Source organism: Rana temporaria, chromosome 7 (assembly GCF_905171775.1).
Source record: "Rana temporaria chromosome 7, aRanTem1.1, whole genome shotgun sequence".
Taxonomy (NCBI): Eukaryota; Metazoa; Chordata; class Amphibia; order Anura; family Ranidae; genus Rana; species Rana temporaria.
In genome coordinates this window covers 179,148,259-179,167,024 of record NC_053495.1, presented here as the reverse complement: position 1 = coordinate 179,167,024, position 18,766 = coordinate 179,148,259, and the positions used below count along the sequence as shown (strand labels likewise).

The following is an 18,766-nucleotide window of genomic DNA, read 5'->3' as shown; positions in this document are numbered from 1 at the left end:
TCAGCGATTTTTTTTCGTGACTGCGGCATTATATCGGACACATTTTTGAGACCATTGTCATTTCCACAGCAAAAAGTGCTATAAAAATGCATTGTTTATTGTGAAAATGACAATTGCAGTTTAGGAGTTAACCACTAGGGGGCGCTGTAGGGGTTATGTGTTTCTAACTGCAAGGGGGCGGGGCTGGACTTGTGACGTCACTGATTGTCTTTCCCTATATTAGGGAACAGACGACCAATGGCAGTGCCACTGTGAACAACAGGGAAGTTGTGTTTACAAACACCTCTCCCCGTTCTTCAGCTCCTGTGACCGATCGCGGGACTCAGGCGGCGATCGGGTCCGTGGGTCCTGCGGTCGCGGAGCTTTGGACCGGGTCTCGGGCGCGCACCCGCGGCACGACCCACGGCTGGGCACTTAAAGAGGACGTACAGGTACGTGATTGTGCCCAGCCGCGCCATTCTGCCGACGTATATCGACGTTAAGTGGTTAAGGAAAAAAATAAATAAATTAAAAAAAAAAAGGCCCCACAAGAACTCAGACTTGGCTCTAGGCATTGGCGGAGGGAGAGGACATAAAAACTACTATTAAAAAGTGACAACTATGTCTTCCGTGTCAGCAACAAATTGGTAATATAATACTATCTTGTACCTGTAATAGCTGAAATGTAATCCTATTGGTTCTCCCATGGGTGTCGAGTCCCAAAGTACAGTTTTAGTTGGAGGGAAATGAATCGGTAGCATCCTGTTTGACATATTTCTAAAAATAAAAAGAAACAAATGCAAAATTTGCTGACATTTTCCTGTTTAGAAAAGTAGACCATAAAAATATCCAATTAGAAATTATATTTTCTACCCCTCAAACAGATGTGGGGGCGGGTCCACTGGGAACACAGATCCCCCTCCATCTGCCCACAATACACCTCTCTGTAGAATAGAAACCTCGCTGCTCATTAAAAGTCACACCTGGATCTATTGTACCTGGCATGTTATAAAATTTCAATTTACAATGAGGGTTTTAGATGTAAAGCAACATTTCAGGTTGAACAGCAGATTGTAACAATATAGAAACTGCAGTTACTTTTAAAGTGCTAGTATCCGGCTTAACTGAAGCGGTCATTTTTACAGTAAGCAGCCGCCATCCTGACCAAATGACCATATCATTAGATGTAACATTTCAATTGAGCGGTTCTAAAATAAAAATAAAATGATTCCTGGAGTTCCACTATAAAGCCATACTGTCATCACTAACTAATGAGGCTGCACTGATTATCAGGGTAAATATGATCTGTCACAGGAGACGGTTATCGGCGTTCCTTTCTTCACACAGTGACGGCACCGGCGAAAAGAAATGCAGATAACTGGCATTTGTTTACATGGGATCAGCTGCGATTGGACACAGCTAATCACATGGTAAAGGGATTGAACCCTCACGATTGGCCCTTTACCTTGATCTGCTGTGTCTGATGGACACAACAAGCACAGAGTGTGCCCCCGCCACCAAAGGCTCAGGGGTTCTAGGAGGACGTCAATAGATGCCCTCTCAGTACTGGACAACTGCGATGTAGCCGTCTTTTGGCTATAGAGCAGTCAGCAAGTGGCTAGGCAGCTGCCAGGTGTTCAGTAGGCGATTCTATTCTCACCTTTAAGAAAAGATAATAAACGTCAAATGTACATGTATTTGCACCCATGATCAGTGGATGGCAGGTGCAATGTCAGGCAGACACTTCACCCAGCACACACCTCTAAATAAGAAAATCGCCATACATTACTTGTAGCCAATTGAGAGGATCAGAGTTACCAAACCATGAATGTGTCATATTCACAAAATGCCTTACCTAATGTTAATCTGGTTGTCATTGGATCTGGCTTCCTTGTGCTGCTGCAAATTCATCTTTGTGCTCATGTCCTGCAACAGAACAAATGAAAATTGACTGCAAGTATTCCCTGTATTTTTTTTAAATAACTGCTTTAATCACTGTGTCCCCAAATAGGCAGCGCAAGTCTTGGACCTCGTTCACACAAGGCATTACAATCTGTGCCCTGAGCGAGGGTTGCGTTTACCCACATTGGGATGTACAGGTGTTCCCTGCATACCTGTGCAGAAAGGCCCATTACCGTCACTTGGCACACAAGTGTTGCTCCCAATGTGGCACCAGTGCGGGTGCACAGCTCCAAAGGCATCCTGGATGTGTTCGGGGCTATGCACTCGCACGGATGTCACATTGGGAGACATGGCAGTGTCCATGCTGCCTAGCAATTGACAGCAGTGGGACGGCCAGTATGGGGTTGCACAGAATTCCTGCCCATCCTCGTGTGGATAGATATGGTCCTGGCACGCCCTGTATTAACCCGGGTGAAAGCTCCGACACAGATCTAAGGGTATTTTGCAGCAGCTGCAACAGAGGAAGGGGTGGTGGAGGAATTCTGTGAAAGTGAGTAGGAGTGGGTCAGTGTGGGCTTTAAAGCAGATATACAGGCAAAAACAAGATATAAATGAATAGCTCATGAAAAAATGTAAGCCCTGTGCACACGATCGGATATCTGATGGAATCTAATCCGATGGATTTTTTCATCGGCTATCCGATGAAGCTGACTTTCATCAGTCTTGCCTACACACCATCAGTCAAAAATCCGATCCGCCAGCTGCCTTGATTGATGGCAGTCTCAACAAGCCGCTGAGACAGCCACTCCCCGCCCCTCCACGGCTCCAATGAGCACTAAAAAGTAGAGCAGAAGCGATGCTGACTGACAGTCAGCATCGCTCTGCTCGGGGGGGGGGTGTTGTGAGAACCGAACCATCGGCGGTGTTTGGTGGCTGGGTTCTCAGTGCAGAGACGCCGGGGGACATCGGTCTGATGCTGTATCCACTAAGTTAGTATAACTATTAAAAAAATATTTAGTTTAAGTTCAGAGATTTCCCCCACAACACTAATTTATTAATAAGGCTTACCTATTAGGTACTGTGTAAATATCTCATAATTGTGCACCGTTTAGGAGATATTTACCTTAGACACAGCCGGGTGACATCACCGATGCATACGTTCTGAAGAAACAGACCGCGTGCATGCGTGGGAGTGACGTCATCACTGAAGAACCACGCCAACTCCTTCCTGCCCCAGGGTCCTCCTTAAAAAGTGCTGTCACCATGGTCACATGCATGGAGTGCGAGTGTTAAAGCGGAAATCCACCCTAAACTCCCGCTGATCGGAACCCTCCCCCCCTTCTGGTGTCACATTTGACACCTTTCAGGGGGGAGGGGGGTGCAGATACCTGTCTAAAGACAGGTATTTGCACCCACTTCCGGCCACATAGTCTCGGGCAGACTGCGGGCATGACGTCACCTCCCGCCCCCCCCCCCCCGTTGTGCTCTGGGAACACTCGGCTCCCAGTACACAGCGGGAGCCAATCGACAGGCGTAGCGCGACTCGCGCCATAGGGAACAGGGCAGTGAAGCCAGAGCGCTTCACTTCCTGGTTCCCTCACCGAGGATGGGGGGGGGGGGGACAGCAGAGTGACGAGCGATCGCTCGTCCTCTGCTGCGGACAGCGCTGGACTCCAGGACAGGTAAGTGCCCTAATATTAAAAGTCAGCAGTTGCAGTATTTGTAGCTGCTGGCTTTTAATTTTTTTTTTTCCCGGAGCTCCGCTTTAAATGTATATATAGCGGCAACAGGTTAATCCAACGCAGTGGTGAGAGGGGGTTGTAGACATACTGCAGCAAAAATGTTACTACCTGGAGCATCCGGTGGGCAGTACCACTGCCGTACACAAACCATTCAAGATAAAGGACATCGCAATTGGGTGCAAAAGATGCTCAGGGGGCGCAGGATTTTTAGGATTAACCACTTCCTGCCCGTCATATGACGTCCTGGACTTTGAACGGAGTGCTGCAGGCATCACGCGTCTTTTTTTCAGCCAGCGATTGCCTGCAAAGTAAAAGCCATCATAGTGGCTGTCTAGCCGCTCGATTGCCTTTACAGGTGGCGGGAGGAGAAATCCCACTTCCACATCCTTCTTGTGCTTCTCCCGCCTTGCCCATGTAAACGGGGAGCCGAAGAATGAATTCACCAGCAGCAGCAGTAGACAGCCAGAAGCGGCATCAATGTCACTTCCGGGACCAGCAGATGTAAACACTGCCTTTTTGTTTTTCTTTTTTTTAAATGCGAGATGCGATTACTAATAGACCTCAGAACCCAGTAAAGAGGACCTGTCATGTCCTATTCCTATAACAAGGGATGTTTACATTCCTTGCAATACAAATAAAAGTAATCAAAAAATACATTTACTTTTTTTTTAAAGCGCCCCCATTCCCTTGTGTTCGCATGTGCAAGTCACACCTGCATATGTAAAAGGCGTTCGCACCACGTGAAGTATCGCTGTGAACGCGAGAGCAATAATTCTAGAGCTAGACCTCCTATGCTACTCTAAACATGCAACCTGGAGCCCTGGGTCACATTGATGCTACTTTAAAATTGCGCTACTTCACTTGAAGTAGTGCGATTTCAGACGCTACTTGATAAACATCTGTGTGGCTTCATACACACGTCTAATTGAAGTCACACCTGAAATCGGCAAAAGTAGTGCAGGAACTGCTTTTGCAAATCGGTGCGGCGCCGCAAAACACTGGCGCCGCGCCAATTGGAAGTGACATTGCCTCCAATAGGCAGCGACTTGTCATGCGATTTTATCTCTCAAAATCACTCCAAAGTGAACCTAGGCGAAAAATCTTTTAAAGTGGTTGTAAACCCTTCACAACCACTTTTCACTACAGGTGAGCCTATAATAAGTCTTACTTGTAGCTATCCTGGATATCTCCAAAACCTGCACACTATAGGAGATACGTCATCGGCACACGCGCACTGAAGCAACGGCTGGAGTGACGTCACTGTGGCTCCGGAGCCCACCATACCCCAGAAATAACTCCGGGAGACATGTCGCCGGGCAGAACAGTGTGTCGGGACTTCGATCTAAGGTGAGTATTTCATAATGAGCTAGTACGCATAGGCCTTTGTCTTGCAGGTTGTTTGTTTTGTTTTTTCTGGGTTTACAACCACTTTAAAAGCGTCGCCTATAGAGATTTTTTATGTACCGAAGTTTGGTGACATTCCATCAGTGAGCACAAATTTTAAAGCGTGACAAGTTAGGTATCTATTTACTTGGCGTAACATCATTTTTCACGTCATACAAAAAAATTGGGCTAACTTTAGTATTTTTTTTAAATGTAAGATTTTTTTATTTTTTAATGCTAGGAAAATTACTCAGAACCCCCAAACACACACACACACACACACACATAGCTATATCTCTATCAGATGCCCTAGAGCAGGGATATGCAATTAGCGGACCTCCAGCTGTTGCAGAACTACAAGTCCCATGAGGCATAGCAAGACTGACAGCCACAAGCATGACACCCAGAGGCAGAGGCATGATGGGAATGGTAGTTTTGCAACATCTGGAGGTCCGCTAATTGCATATCCCTGCCCTAGAGAATAAAATGGCAGTCGTGCAATTTTATGTCACACTGTAAGAGCGCAGCAGTTTAAATTTTTTTTTAATTTTGGAAAAAAATACACTAAGTTTAAAAAAATTCTGCGCTTATACAACGTGACATACAAAATTGCACGACTTCCATTTTATTCTCAAGGGCAGTGGTCTCCAAACTGCGGCCAGAGGGCCAGATGCGGCCCTTTGCTTGCCTTTATCCGGCCCTTGGGGCACTATCCCTCCCAATGATACGAGACACTATTCTGCCATCTGACAATGGAGCACCATTTCTCCCACCGACACCACTAATAGGGCACTAGTCCTCCCCACGATACCAGCAATGGGGCACTAGTCCTCCCCACGATACCAGCAATGGGGCACTAGTCCTCCCCACGATACCAGCAATGGGGCACTAGTCCTCCCCACGATACCAGCAATGGGGCACTAGTCCTCCCCACGATACCAGCAATGGGGCACTAGTCCTCCCCACGATACCAGCAATGGGGCACTAGTCCTCCCCACGATACCAGCAATGGGGCACTAGTCCTCCCCACGATACCAGCAATGGGGCACTAGTCCTCCCCACGATACCAGCAATGGGGCACTAGTCCTCCCCACGATACCAGCAATGGGGCACTAGTCCTCCCCACGATACCAGCAATGGGGCACTATTCCTCCCCACGATACCAGCAATGGGGCACTATTCCTCCCCACGATACCAGCAATGGGGCACTATTCCTCCCCACGATACCAGCAATGGGGCACTATTCCTCCCCACGATACCAGCAATGGGGCACTATTCCTCCCCACGATACCAGCAATGGGGCACTATTCCTCCCCACGATACCAGCAATGGGGCACTATTCCGCCCCACGATACCAGCAATGGGGCACTAGTCCTCCCCACGATACCAGCAATGGGGCACTAGTCCTCCCCACGATACCAGCAATGGGGCACTATTCCTCCCCACGATACCAGCAATGGGGCACTATTCCTCCCCACGATACCAGCAATGGGGCACTATTCCTCCCCACGATACCAGCAATGGGGCACTAGTCCTCCCCACGATACCAGCAATGGGGCACTAGTCCTCCCCACGATACCAGCAATGGGGCACTAGTCCTCCCCACGATACCAGCAATGGGGCACTAGTCCTCCCCACGATACCAGCAATGGGGCACTAGTCCTCCCCACGATACCAGCAATGGGGCACTATTCCTCCCCACGATACCAGCAATGGGGCACTATTCCTCCCCACGATACCAGCAATGGGGCACTATTCCTCCCCACGATACCAGCAATGGGGCACTATTCCTCCCCACGATACCAGCAATGGGGCACTATTCCTCCCCACGATACCAGCAATCGGGCACTATTCCTCCCCACGATACCAGCAATGGGGCACTATTCCTCCCCACGATACCAGCAATGGGGCACTATTCCTCCCCACGATACCAGCAATCGGGCACTATTCCTCCCCACGATACCAGCAATCGGGCACTATTCCTCCCCACGATACCAGCAATGGGGCACTATTCCTCCCCATGATACCAGCAATCGGGCACTATTCCTCCCCTGGTACCAGATGTTTACTCCCACTAATGCCAGACCCCTGCTCTAGGGCAAAGGTGGCAAACACAAGGACCGTGTGCCGAATATGGCCCCCCATGCCATTTCATGTGGCCCTCACACCTCTCCAGCCCTCCTCTGGTCCTCCTCCAGACCCTTACTTTCTGCTTTCAATGTGCCCCATTGCTATATATATATATATATATATATATATATATATAAAATCTATTTTATCATAATTATATAAGGGTTCTGAGCAACTTTCTAACAAAAATAAATAAAAAAGGGGGGTGATTTTTACATGTAGGAGAGAAATGGCAGAATAGGCCTGGTATGGAAGTGGTTAAATCAGTCAGCAGTCTACCACTTGTTGGAAATCGATCCACCACAGATCGCTTTACAGAGGGAGACAAGGGCTGCTGCCTCCGGTGTAAACAAAACCACTCAGCAGACAAGGCCGCGAATTCTGACCCCCCCCCCCCCCCCCCATCACTATGGTGACCTCCTATTCCGTATTAAGGGGCGTCTGACCCCCCCAGCTAGCCTTGTAGTCCCCTCAGGAAGGAGGTAGAAGGCCCTCCATGGGGTCCGATAAGCCCACACTCACCATGGACGCCGCCTCCCGTCTGCTCTCCAGCCTGCACACTGCTCTCGGTAAAGCCTCCTGAGCGGTAGCAGTGGCGGCAGCTCCCGGGGGAGGGGTTTCCGGGACTAACACTGACAGTTACCGGTCCTCAGCGCTTCACCCACAACACACACAAACGAATATGGCGCCAGAGAGTCCCCAGGGCCCGGGACACTACCCCCGCCCCGCAGCCATTCAGAGAAGACAGCCGAAGCAAGTCCAACCAATAGGCACCTTCGATGAGTGTTCGCTGAACCAATCACGGCCAATCATTTCAAATAGGTAACGGCAGACGCAGAGGCTGAAGAGGGTGCGCATGCGCTTTTTGCAGGCGAGGGGGGTGTGACAGGGCACTGGCTGCCTAGCAACAGACAGGACGCTAAATGTGTTACTCTTACAGTTACTATTACAGTTTGCAGTATGATGTGGGACTGTTCTTTTTTTTTTTGTGGGATTTTATAACAACCTACATATACATTTATGTGGGCACAGCATCAATCCGATGTCGCATCTGTCCCCTCGCGCCTACAGTTGTCATCTCTTTCCTTTAGCTCAGAATAACAATGATCTGCTTTGAAATCATGCGAGTTCAGCTGAACCTGCTCGTCAGTCCGACTTGGGGAGCGATTGCAGAGAGTGAGTGCGCAGAAGTCTATTGAAATCGCCCCAGAAGTCACCGAAAGTAATGCAGAAACTACTTTTGCGAATCAGTACGGCGGCGCAAAGTGGGCGTTGCACCGATTCGGACAGTGCTGTTGCCGGTGACTTGTCCTCAATGTTCCCCTAACGGGGAAGTTCCTTCACTGACTGCGCAGGCGCAAACTTCCTGACGGAAATCTCCGAACCTCGCCCGGCATCCAGGCTCATTCTTTAACATCCCCGTGGATTGGAGGATGTTAAAAAAAGAGCCAGGAGGCCGAGCGAGCGTAGCTCACTTACCTCGAAATCCACGTCGCCCTGGATGCCGTCCGCGGTTCGGGGATTTCCGTCAGCAAGTTTGCGCCTGCGCAGTCCTTGAAGGAACTTTGCCGATAGCTGGAACCATCTCAGCACATCAGCTTGCGCATGCGATGGAACTTCCACGATAGCTGGAACCAGCACGGCAGATCACCGGCCATAGCCTCCGATTTGACGTGTCAAATCGCATGTCAGAACGACCCGATGTGAACGTGGGCTTTAACCTGAAACCTGTCCGGTTTAGGAGATATTTACAATATACGCTTGCGCCAACATCATCGTACGAGCGTGCCGTTTCTAAAGGGATTGTGTGACATCACGCAACTCTGCCCAGTCACAGAGCCGGAGTCCGCGGCCCCCGGAAAGGAAGAGGGCTGAACTTTTTTTTTAACGTTTAATACCCCTTTATCCACCTCAATACTGGGCACTTAAACCCCCCTTCCTGCCCAGGCCATTTTTCAGCTATCAGCGCTGTCACGCGTTGAATGACAATTGCACGGTCATGCTACACTGTAACTATGTGATTTTTTGTCACTTTCTTCACATAAATAGAGCTTTCTTTTGGTGCTATTTAATCACTCCTAGGTTTTTTATTTAAAAAAAAAAACTTTTTCATAGTTTCTGTCAGTAAATTTTGCAAATAAGTACATTTTCTCCTTCTGATTAGGCGGCCCTGATGGACACTGATAGGCTGCACTTATGGGCACTGATTAGGTGGCATTGATGAGGATGCACGAATATGCTGCACTTATGAGCACTAAGGCCCCATACACACGAGAGGATTTATCCGCGAATACGGTCCAGCGGACCGTTTCCGCGGATAAATCCTCTCGAGGATTTCAGCGTATTTCTCTGCGCTGGAGTGTACTCACCATCGCATTTATGACGCGATTATGACGCGGCGACGTGCGCGACGCTGTCATATAAGGAATTCCACGCATGCGTCGAATCATTACGACGCATGCGGGGGATCCCTTCGGAGGGATGGATCCGGTGAGTCTATACAGACCAGCGGATCCATCAGTTGGGATGGATTCCAGCAGATAGATTTGTTTAGCATGTCAGCGAATATTCGATTTGCTGGAATCCATCCCAGGGGATAAATATCCGCGGAAACAGATCCGCTGGAGTGTACACACCATAGGATCTATCCGCTGAAACCCATTCGCTGGGATTTTTCAGCGGATGGATTCTATTGTGTGTATGGGGCCTTATAGTTAGCACTGATAGACAGCACTGATACTGTAGGTGGCACTGGGCACAGATAAGCGGCACTGGTGGACACAGATATGTGGCACTGGTGGGCACAGATAGGCAGCACTGGTGGGCACAGATAGGCGGCATGGATAGACAGCACTGATGGGCATTAATGGGTGGCATTGATAGGCAGCTGTGATGAGCATTGATGGGCAGCACTAATAGTCAGCACTGACTGGCATCACTTGTGGGCACTGATTGCTGGGATTTTTGGGTACTGGTTGCTGGCACTTTTGGGCACAGATTTGGTGGCAACTGTGGGCACTGGTTGGCACTGATTGCTGGCAGTGGTGGGCACTTAAGATAGCGCAGGGGGCTAATGCTCTTTTGCAGCAGTCTGTGATTGCCTGTGTCCCAAGGGTTGCAGGTTCGATCCGGGCGGGGTCCACTCAGACTTTCATCCTTCTGAGGTCGGCAAAATGAGTACCATTGAGTTGGGTAATAAAGACAACCATTATCAGCGCTTAGACACACTGGCAACGGTGTAATTGGCGCTATATAAGTGTAAGCATTATTATTATTATTATTAATTGTAATCAGGGCACTGATGATCATACACTGATTACATACCTAGCTGTACCCTGTGAGGAGATGATCAGCTCTCCTCTCCTCACACTCTGTCTGCCGTCATATCACGTCCGCCCAGAACGAGAGCCGCACCACCCAGCCATCATTTAACAGTGGGCGGGGGTCAAATGGTTAAAGTGGAACTAAACCCATCGATTTAAAAAAAAACAGTTACATTCATAGCATGCATTGAATGCTAACTGTCACATTTGCGTCTGCTTCAAGCAAACCGTCAAACCATCAAAGGGATGGAGTCATAACTGACCAAATGTGCAGCACCATGGTAGTTGCAAATCAAACAAAGGCTATGATGGCAGCTTCTTTGGCTCTAAACTATTCCAAAGGATATGAGGGTTTAGTTTCATTTTAAACTGTACATTGATCTGCGTATGCACAGCTCAGTGTACAATCCTGATATCTGTTCTGGGATGAATGAACTCCTGTGTCCAGGCACAATAAAGATGGTTGACGATACCGAACTTGGAAGGTATCAATGGCTGTGAGGGAACTAGGCATCTAAAAAAAAAAATTTTTCTTAAAGGACTAATAACATTTTTTTAAAACTACTGATGTAATGTTATATTTATGGGTGGAACTCCACTTTAAATCTGTAAACACCGAGTCTGAAAAACAGCCTCGGTCCTTAAGTGGTTAAAAGGTAATAGTAAAATGTATAAAACATATAGTAATGATCTGGTGAGTCCCATTTTCTCAGGTGGATGTGCACATCCCATAAGAAGAGCACATTACTTTTAATACTTTTTATCTTTGCACATGGTAGAGTTTGATGAAGTGGATGAAAATATATATTTTTTTATATTTTTGGAAAGGACTTTTATTGAGTATATTATTTTTGTATGGACCATTTACATATCCTTTTTTGTATACACTAAATCAGGTTAGCAGATCATCGAGCTATGCACTGTTTGATTTGTTATAGTAGATCACTGAAGTATACTTTGCATGGACAATGCTTTTCTATATGGATAGATCAATATCATATGCCAGCGCCTCAATATACAACATTTAAAACGGTTTGGGCATATATCACAAAAAAAAAAAAAAATATTGAAAAGCAGCAGCTAATTACTGTATATATTTTTTTGATTTCACTTTTATTGAACGTAGGTGGCGCCGTTTCACATTTATTTATAATGAATATATAAGCGCCGATGAAAAGGGAGTGTTGAGCCACTGAAACATGTTGTCTTGTTTTTTTGTGTCGCAAAGAATAAAGCTTTTCCTGGACTTTTCCAAGCTTTGTGGCACTCTCATCTTTCCAATGATAAAAATAAAAATTAAAGTGGAGTTCCACCCATAAATATAACATTGCATCAGTAGTTTTAAAAAAATGTCATTAGTCCTTTACGAAAAACATTTTTTTTTTTTAGATGCCTTCAAAGTGTTGTTGCTAGGCAGAATAGTTAATCTTCCCACTTCCTGCACCTAGGTGCTTAAAGGGGTGGTTCCCCCTAAACCAAATTTCTAACAATACATTCGTAAGACCCGTTACACTGCGGGTAGGCTGGCTTTTGTTTTTGTTTTTTAGTACATACCTCGATCTCGCCGTTTTGTCCCTTGGCGGTGGGCGTTCCTAGTTGATTGACGTTCCTCCGACGGGCGCATACTGCGCGTCACGACTTTCCGACAGAAGCCGAACGTCATTGCGCAGGCGCCGTATAGAGTCGGCTCTATACGGCGCCTGCGCAGCGACGTTCGGCTTCTTTCGGAAAGTCGTGACGTCACGTATGTGCCCGTCGGAGGAACGTCAATCAACTAGGAACGCCCACCGCCAAGGGACGAAACGGCGAGATCGAGGTATGTACTAAAAAAACAAAACAAAAGCCAGCCTACCCGCAGTGTAACGGGTCTTACGAATGTATTGTTAGAAATTTGTTTTAGGGGGAACCACCCCTTTAATGCTTCCTAACCTACACCGCACAGACTCCTGGGAATGTAGTGGGTGTAACTTTCCAGGAGTCTGTGCACTCCCCAGTCTCAAAGAATCATGTGACTTGGGCAGCACAGATGCTGAAACCTGATCTGACACTGCTTGTGCAGCACTGAGCATGTGCGAGATCTGAAAGGCTGAAATCCAGGAAGTCATACAGTCTGGCTTCATGATGCCCACACTTAAGATGGCCCCAGTCAATTTCTATTTTATAAAGTGTCTAAATGCTGTAACAACCTAACAAAACGGACCTTAGTTTACAGACTAACTTTACTAGAATACATTAAGCTTGTGTATTACAAGGGTATTTTTATTTAAAAAGTGAAATTGTGGCCAGAACTCCGCTTTAAATGTATGATATCTATCTAGCTACCTATCTATATACAGTATCTGATAAATAGGCCTGTTCCCCCACAAACTGTAACCCGTTTTTGTCTAGACTGGAACTTGAAGACACAGGCTGCATACTGGTGGTTGTCATATACGCACTGATACTTGCAGAACTTGTCAGAACATGCCGCTCGACAGCGACTGTCCCCGAGCAACTGGTAGCAGATGGTTGTATCAGGGCCAGCCTGGATATTGAATGTAGCAGTCAGTACTGCTCTGTATAGCACCAAGTTGTAACTCGTCGCCACTCCAAATAGAGTGGGTAAAGTGCCCGCGGACAGACCCCTCTCAAGAGCCTGGCAGCCGAGATGTCACTTAGGATTTCTGGGAGGAACGGGTCTCTCTCACAGACCTGGCTCTAGAGCCTCTGCCACAGGCCAATTACAATAACTAAGCTAGATGGATAAATGGAGCGAATCCTCCCAGTAGTTTTCTGCATTGGTCACCAGATGACAGCAAGCATACCTGTCAGTACTCTGGTCACCAGATCCCCAATTGGTTTGTTCAGGCTCTGTTGGACAACCTGCCTCCGGGTCCCCCTCAAACCGACTCCCCAATCGAACGGCACCCAGCCTGGGATCCTTTCAATATAACCGGGAACCCAGTAAGTCGCTGGGGGTCCCCTTGTACCTCCGGATGAGGTCCCAAGTAGTCTGCAACTTTGGCCAGGTGGACCGCGCCGGCGGGGTCCATGGATGCGCGCACCCTGAAGGTGGATGCTGCACCTGGAACGGGCACCCCGTGAAGATTTTAGAACACATGACCCCTGTCACAGATATACCCCTCCCCAGTATGCCCCGCGAGGGAAAAGCTCCTCTAATTGGCTGCTGGGGAGAACTTGCTCTGCCAGAACCCCTCTGGCGCCAACTGCCGGCCCGGGATGGTATCACATCCCTGGAATACAGACTGACCCAGCGGACATTTCTGAAATTACAGAAGTCACAATTTAAACAAATTGGGGTAGATTCAGAGAGAATTTACGCCGGCGTATCCATAGATACACCGCGTAAATTCAAATCTGCGCCGGCGTATCTACTTTCTGTATTCAGAAAGCTAGATACGCCGACATTAGCCTAAGATACGACTGGCATAATTCTCTTACGCCGTTGTATGTTAGAGTGCATTCTCACGCTGGCCGCTAGGTGGCGCTCCCATAGTTTTCAGCGTAGAGTATGCAAATTAACTACTTACGCCGATTCACAAACGTACGTGCGCCCGGAGGTAGTTTTTTACGTCGTTTGCGTAAGTCGTTTTCGCCGTAACGTTGCTCCTGCTATTAGGAGGCGCAGCCAATGTTAAGTATGGACGTCGTTCCTGCACCGAGTTTTGAATTTTTACGTAGTTTGCGTAAGTCGGTCGCGAATACGGATGGACGTAATTTACGTTCACGCCGAAACCAATGACGTCCTAGCGACGTCATTTGGAGCAATGCACGCTGGGAAATTTAGCTGGCGGTGCATGCGCATTTAAATCGGCGCGGGGACGCGCCTGATTTAAACACTACACTCCCCCTAGCCGCGGAATTTGAATTCCGCCGGGGGATTTCCGATCCGCCGGCGCAAGTTTCGAGGTAGGTGCTTTCTGAATACCGCACTAGCCTCTCAAATTTGCGCCGGCGGATCGTAAATCAGATAGATTACTCGGATCTAAAGATCCGCTAATCTATCTGAATCTACCCCAGTGCGAATGGGAGCAAAATACCTCTCCCATTCCGCACTAACTTTAGCGTAGTGCCCATGCTGAAAGCAAGGGGGCGCTACACATTTATTTAGATTTTATATATACACCATCCAGTGTTTATACATATACATCACTTTTTTGGTTGATATATTGTCATCATAATTTTTTCACTATTTGTTTGATGCACTGTTTATTCATCCTTTCATTGGGTGATTTATTCATTTTATGCGCTACACTTTTTATGTTTGTTTATCTGAATATGTATGTTTGTAATTTCGTGTTCTTGAATCGTTCTTTCGAATGGGCAGTGTAGTGAGTATCTTACTTAACCACTTCCATACAGGGCACTTACGCACCTTCCCGCCCAAGCCCATTTTCAGCTTTCAGCACTGTCGCACTTTGAATGGCAATTGCGCAGTCATGCTACACTGTACCCAAACAAAATTGGCGTCCTTTTTTCCCCACAAATAGAGCTTTCTTTTGGTGGTATTTGATCACCTATGCGATTTTTTTTTTGCGTAACAACTAAAGAAAGACTGAAAATTTGGAAAAAAAATAAGTTTTTATTTTTTTCTGTATTTTTTTTGTAAATAAGTAAGTTTTCTCTTTCAATTACGGGCACAGATATGGCGGCACTGATGGGCACCGATGAGATGGCACTGATGGACATCGATGAGGTAGTACCGACGGGCACAGATCAGGTGGCACTGATTGGCGGCACTGGTATGTGGCACTGATGGGCACACATAGGCAGCACTGATGGGCACACATAGGCGGCACTGATGGGCACACATAGGCGGCACTGATGGGCACTCATGGGCAGCACCTGGCACTCATAGGCGGCACAGATGGGCACTCATGGGCGGCACTTATGGGTGGCACTGATGGATACTTATGGGTGGCACAGATGGGCACTGATAGGTGGGCACTGGGCATGGATGGGCACTGTGGGGTGGCACTGATGGACACTGTGGGGTGGCACTGATGGACACTGTGGGGTGGCACTGATGGACACTGTGGGGCGGCACTGATTTACCCATGTTGCCAATCAGTGCCCATGTGTGGGCACTGATTGGCATGTTTTTTTTTTTTTATGTTTTTTTTTTTTTTGCCCAGACTTTTTTTTTTTTTTTGCCCCCTTTTTTTGTTGCCCTTCCTTGGCAAAAGGGTTGACCAGGGTGGGCTTCCCTGGTGGTCCAGTGTGGCGATCCGAGGGGGGGCTGCGCTGATAAACAATCAGCGCGAACCCCCCCTGTCAGGAGAGCCGCCGATCGGCTCTCCTCTACTCGCGTCTGTCAGACGCGAGTGAGGAAGAGCCATCAACGGCTCTTCCTGTTTACATTGTGATCAGCCGTGGTTGGACACGGCTGATCACGTGGTAAAGGGTCTCCGTCAGACTGACACCCTGCAACAACGATCGCCGCGATGCGCGCCCCCGGGGGCGTGCAGCGGCTTAGAATCCTAAAGGCGTCATATGACGTCCAGTCAGGATTCTACAACCACTTTGCCTCCGTCAATCTGTCATTGGCGGGCGGCAAGTGGTTAATATCTTAGCCAATCAGCTTATCTCTTTTATGTCTGAGTCACAATGCATTCCTGAATCTTTTTAGATTCAGTTGAGGAGGAGACTGAGGGGAGTGGACTGGGAGTAAGTACAGGACTTATTAGAAATTAAGCAAGATGCACCCTCTCAAAATGGCGTACAGGGGCGGAGGCTATAGCCACGTGTTGAAAACAAAACTAAAATACGAGATTGCGAATGACCGCAATGTATTTACAAAAGTACGAATCCATTCAAAGCACGGTAGTAGACACGAATCAACGGAAACAAAACAATGTTACGAATCAACGTAAAAGGCAATCTCACAAAAGTAACAATTACTAAATTACGAGTAGTGTACCGAATAAACTAAAATTATTATCTAACAAAATTACGAATTTCGAATCAAATAAAATAAATTAGACAGAATTACGAATCATTCAGTATCAACGAAAATAAAACTGTTACGAAAATACGAACGAGTCCAAATATGAAAACTCGCATTTTACGAAATTATGAATCTTTACGAATCTACGTAAACGAGACGAAGCGAAACAACATTTTTTGTTGTGCACTTGTCTAGAAAAGGGGTTTGGGACTTTAAATGTGGCAATGAGTGGGTAAGTTCATCTGCCTCCATACCTGTTATGTTAAAACAAAAAGAGAAAGTTTGTTGGGACTTTATGTGAAGCACAGCTAAAAGTATTGAAAAAGCAATCACATGTTAAAGGGGTTGTAAAGGTTCCTTTTTCTAAATAGGTTCCTTTAAGCTAGTGCATTGTTGGTTCACTTACCCTTTCCTTCGATTTCCCTTCTAAATGTTTTTTTTCTTTGTCTGAATTTCTCACTTCCTGTTCCTCCTCATTAAGCTTGCCCCCATCATCCGAGCCGTTCTGGTTGGGGGTTAGTTAGCGTGCTCACCCCCTCCCTTGCACGCTGACTAACCCCCAGCCAGAACGGTTCAGATGATGGGGGCAAGCTTACCGAGGAGGAACAGGAAGTGAGAAATAGAAATAGAACCTTTACAACCCCTTTAACCACTTAAGCCCCGGACCAAAATGCAGCTAAAGGCCCAGGCCAGGTTTTGCGATTCGGCCCTGCGTCGCTTTAACAGACAATTGTGCGGTCGTGCGACGTGGCTCCCAAACAAAATTGGTGTCCTATTTTTACCACAAATAGAGCTTTCTTTTGGTGGTATTTGATCACCTCTTTGGTTTTTATTTGTTGGGCTATAAACAAAAATAGAGCGACAATTTTGAAAAAAAAACAATATTTTTTACTTTTTGCTATAATAAATATCCCCCAAAAACATATATAACATTTTTTTCCCCTCAGTTTAGGCCGATACGTATTCTTCTACCATAAGCGTTTATCGATTGGTTTGCGCAAAATTTATAGCGTTTACAAAATAGGGGATAGTTTTATTGCATTTTTATTAATTATGTTTTTTTTACTACTAATGGCGGCGATCAGCGATTTTTTTCGTGACTGCGACATTATGGCGGACACTTCGGACAATTTTGACACATTTTTGGGACCATTGTCATTTTCACAGCAAAAAATGCATTTAAATTGCATTGTTTATTGTGAAAATGACAGTTGCAGTTTGGGAGTTAACCACAGGGGGCGGTGAACGAGTTATGTTTCACCTAGTGTGTGTTTACAACTGTAGGGGGGTGTGGCTGTAGGTCTGACGTCATCGATTGCGTCTCCCTATAAAAGAGATCACACGATCGATGCAGCGCCATAGTGAAGCACGGGGAAGCCGCTCTCCCCATTCTTCAGCTCCGGGGAGCGATCGCGAGGGGGTGGCTAGAAACGAATAGCCGCGCCCTTGTCCCGGATCGCTCCCAGACGATTTCCGACCTCCTCATGTAACGGGGGGGGGGGGGGGGTCCCGATCGGACCCCCGACCCGCGGAAAGGCAGGGACGTAAATGAAATGTACGCCCATCTGCCTGTACGTGCCATTCTGTGAACGTATATGTACATGCGGCGGTCGTTAAGTGGTTAATAGATTTGGAGCAAATATATATAGAATATAAAATTAATTTGTTCAGGTCTTTTTGCCACCAAAAGAAAACTCTATTTGTGTGAAAAAAATTATAACAATTTAATTTGGGTACAGTGTTGCATTTGTCATTCAAAGTGTGACAGCGCTAAAAGCTGAGAACTGGCCTGGGCAGGAAGGGGGTAAAAGTGCCTGGTAAGCAAATGGACTGTAGTGCGTTTCTGAAAAGAGCAAAAAATAAGAAAAAATGCATAGGTGTGAACCGAAGAAGCAGAAAAAAAACCCCACAGCCCAGGAGGAGCAGCGTTTTGGCAGAAAAAATGCCATGAGGCATATAAAGGCGTGCTACGCTAGACGCGTCAAACGCTTGAGCGGTAATTTTTTTTCAATGGGCAGAATAAATGATTATTCTTGCCAATGAGGCGTCTAACATTAGTGCGCATTTACACGGCTCATGGCATTTTTTATGCCAAAACGCTGCTGCCAGGAGGCAAGGAGAGCCAGGCAAATACTCTGTGTAATTATTACATAAAACCAAGGAGTGTTTCTAAACACAGAAGCAATGGATAACCCTGACACGTTGTCACAGACAGAACAAACTACAATGACAGTATGGGCATTTGCCCTCAGCAAAGATGGCGTCTAAGCCGCCCATGACTGACTAGAGTGTGAGCTAATGAGAGCAGCAGATTGTGGGGCGGGTCAAGGCGGACTAGGCACGTCACTTCCCGTGAGTGA

The 18,766-nt window shown here is 47.0% G+C and overlaps 1 protein-coding gene across 1 annotated transcript in view; it reads right to left on the bottom strand.

Moving 5' to 3' along the window:
* The window catches only part of STIL (STIL centriolar assembly protein), a 57,475-nt gene extending 49,587 nt beyond the window's left edge, over nucleotides 1–7,888 (bottom strand). Inside the window, exons 1-3 of the mRNA XM_040360540.1 lie at nucleotides 7,659–7,888; nucleotides 1,835–1,905; nucleotides 649–756 (exon numbers count right to left, since the gene is read on the bottom strand). Coding sequence (XP_040216474.1) covers nucleotides 649–756; nucleotides 1,835–1,905; nucleotides 7,659–7,661 — 182 coding nt within the window. The 5' untranslated portion in view covers nucleotides 7,662–7,888. The remainder of the gene's footprint in view (nucleotides 1–648; nucleotides 757–1,834; nucleotides 1,906–7,658) is intronic.
* Between the last annotated feature and the right edge of the window lie 10,878 nt (nucleotides 7,889–18,766).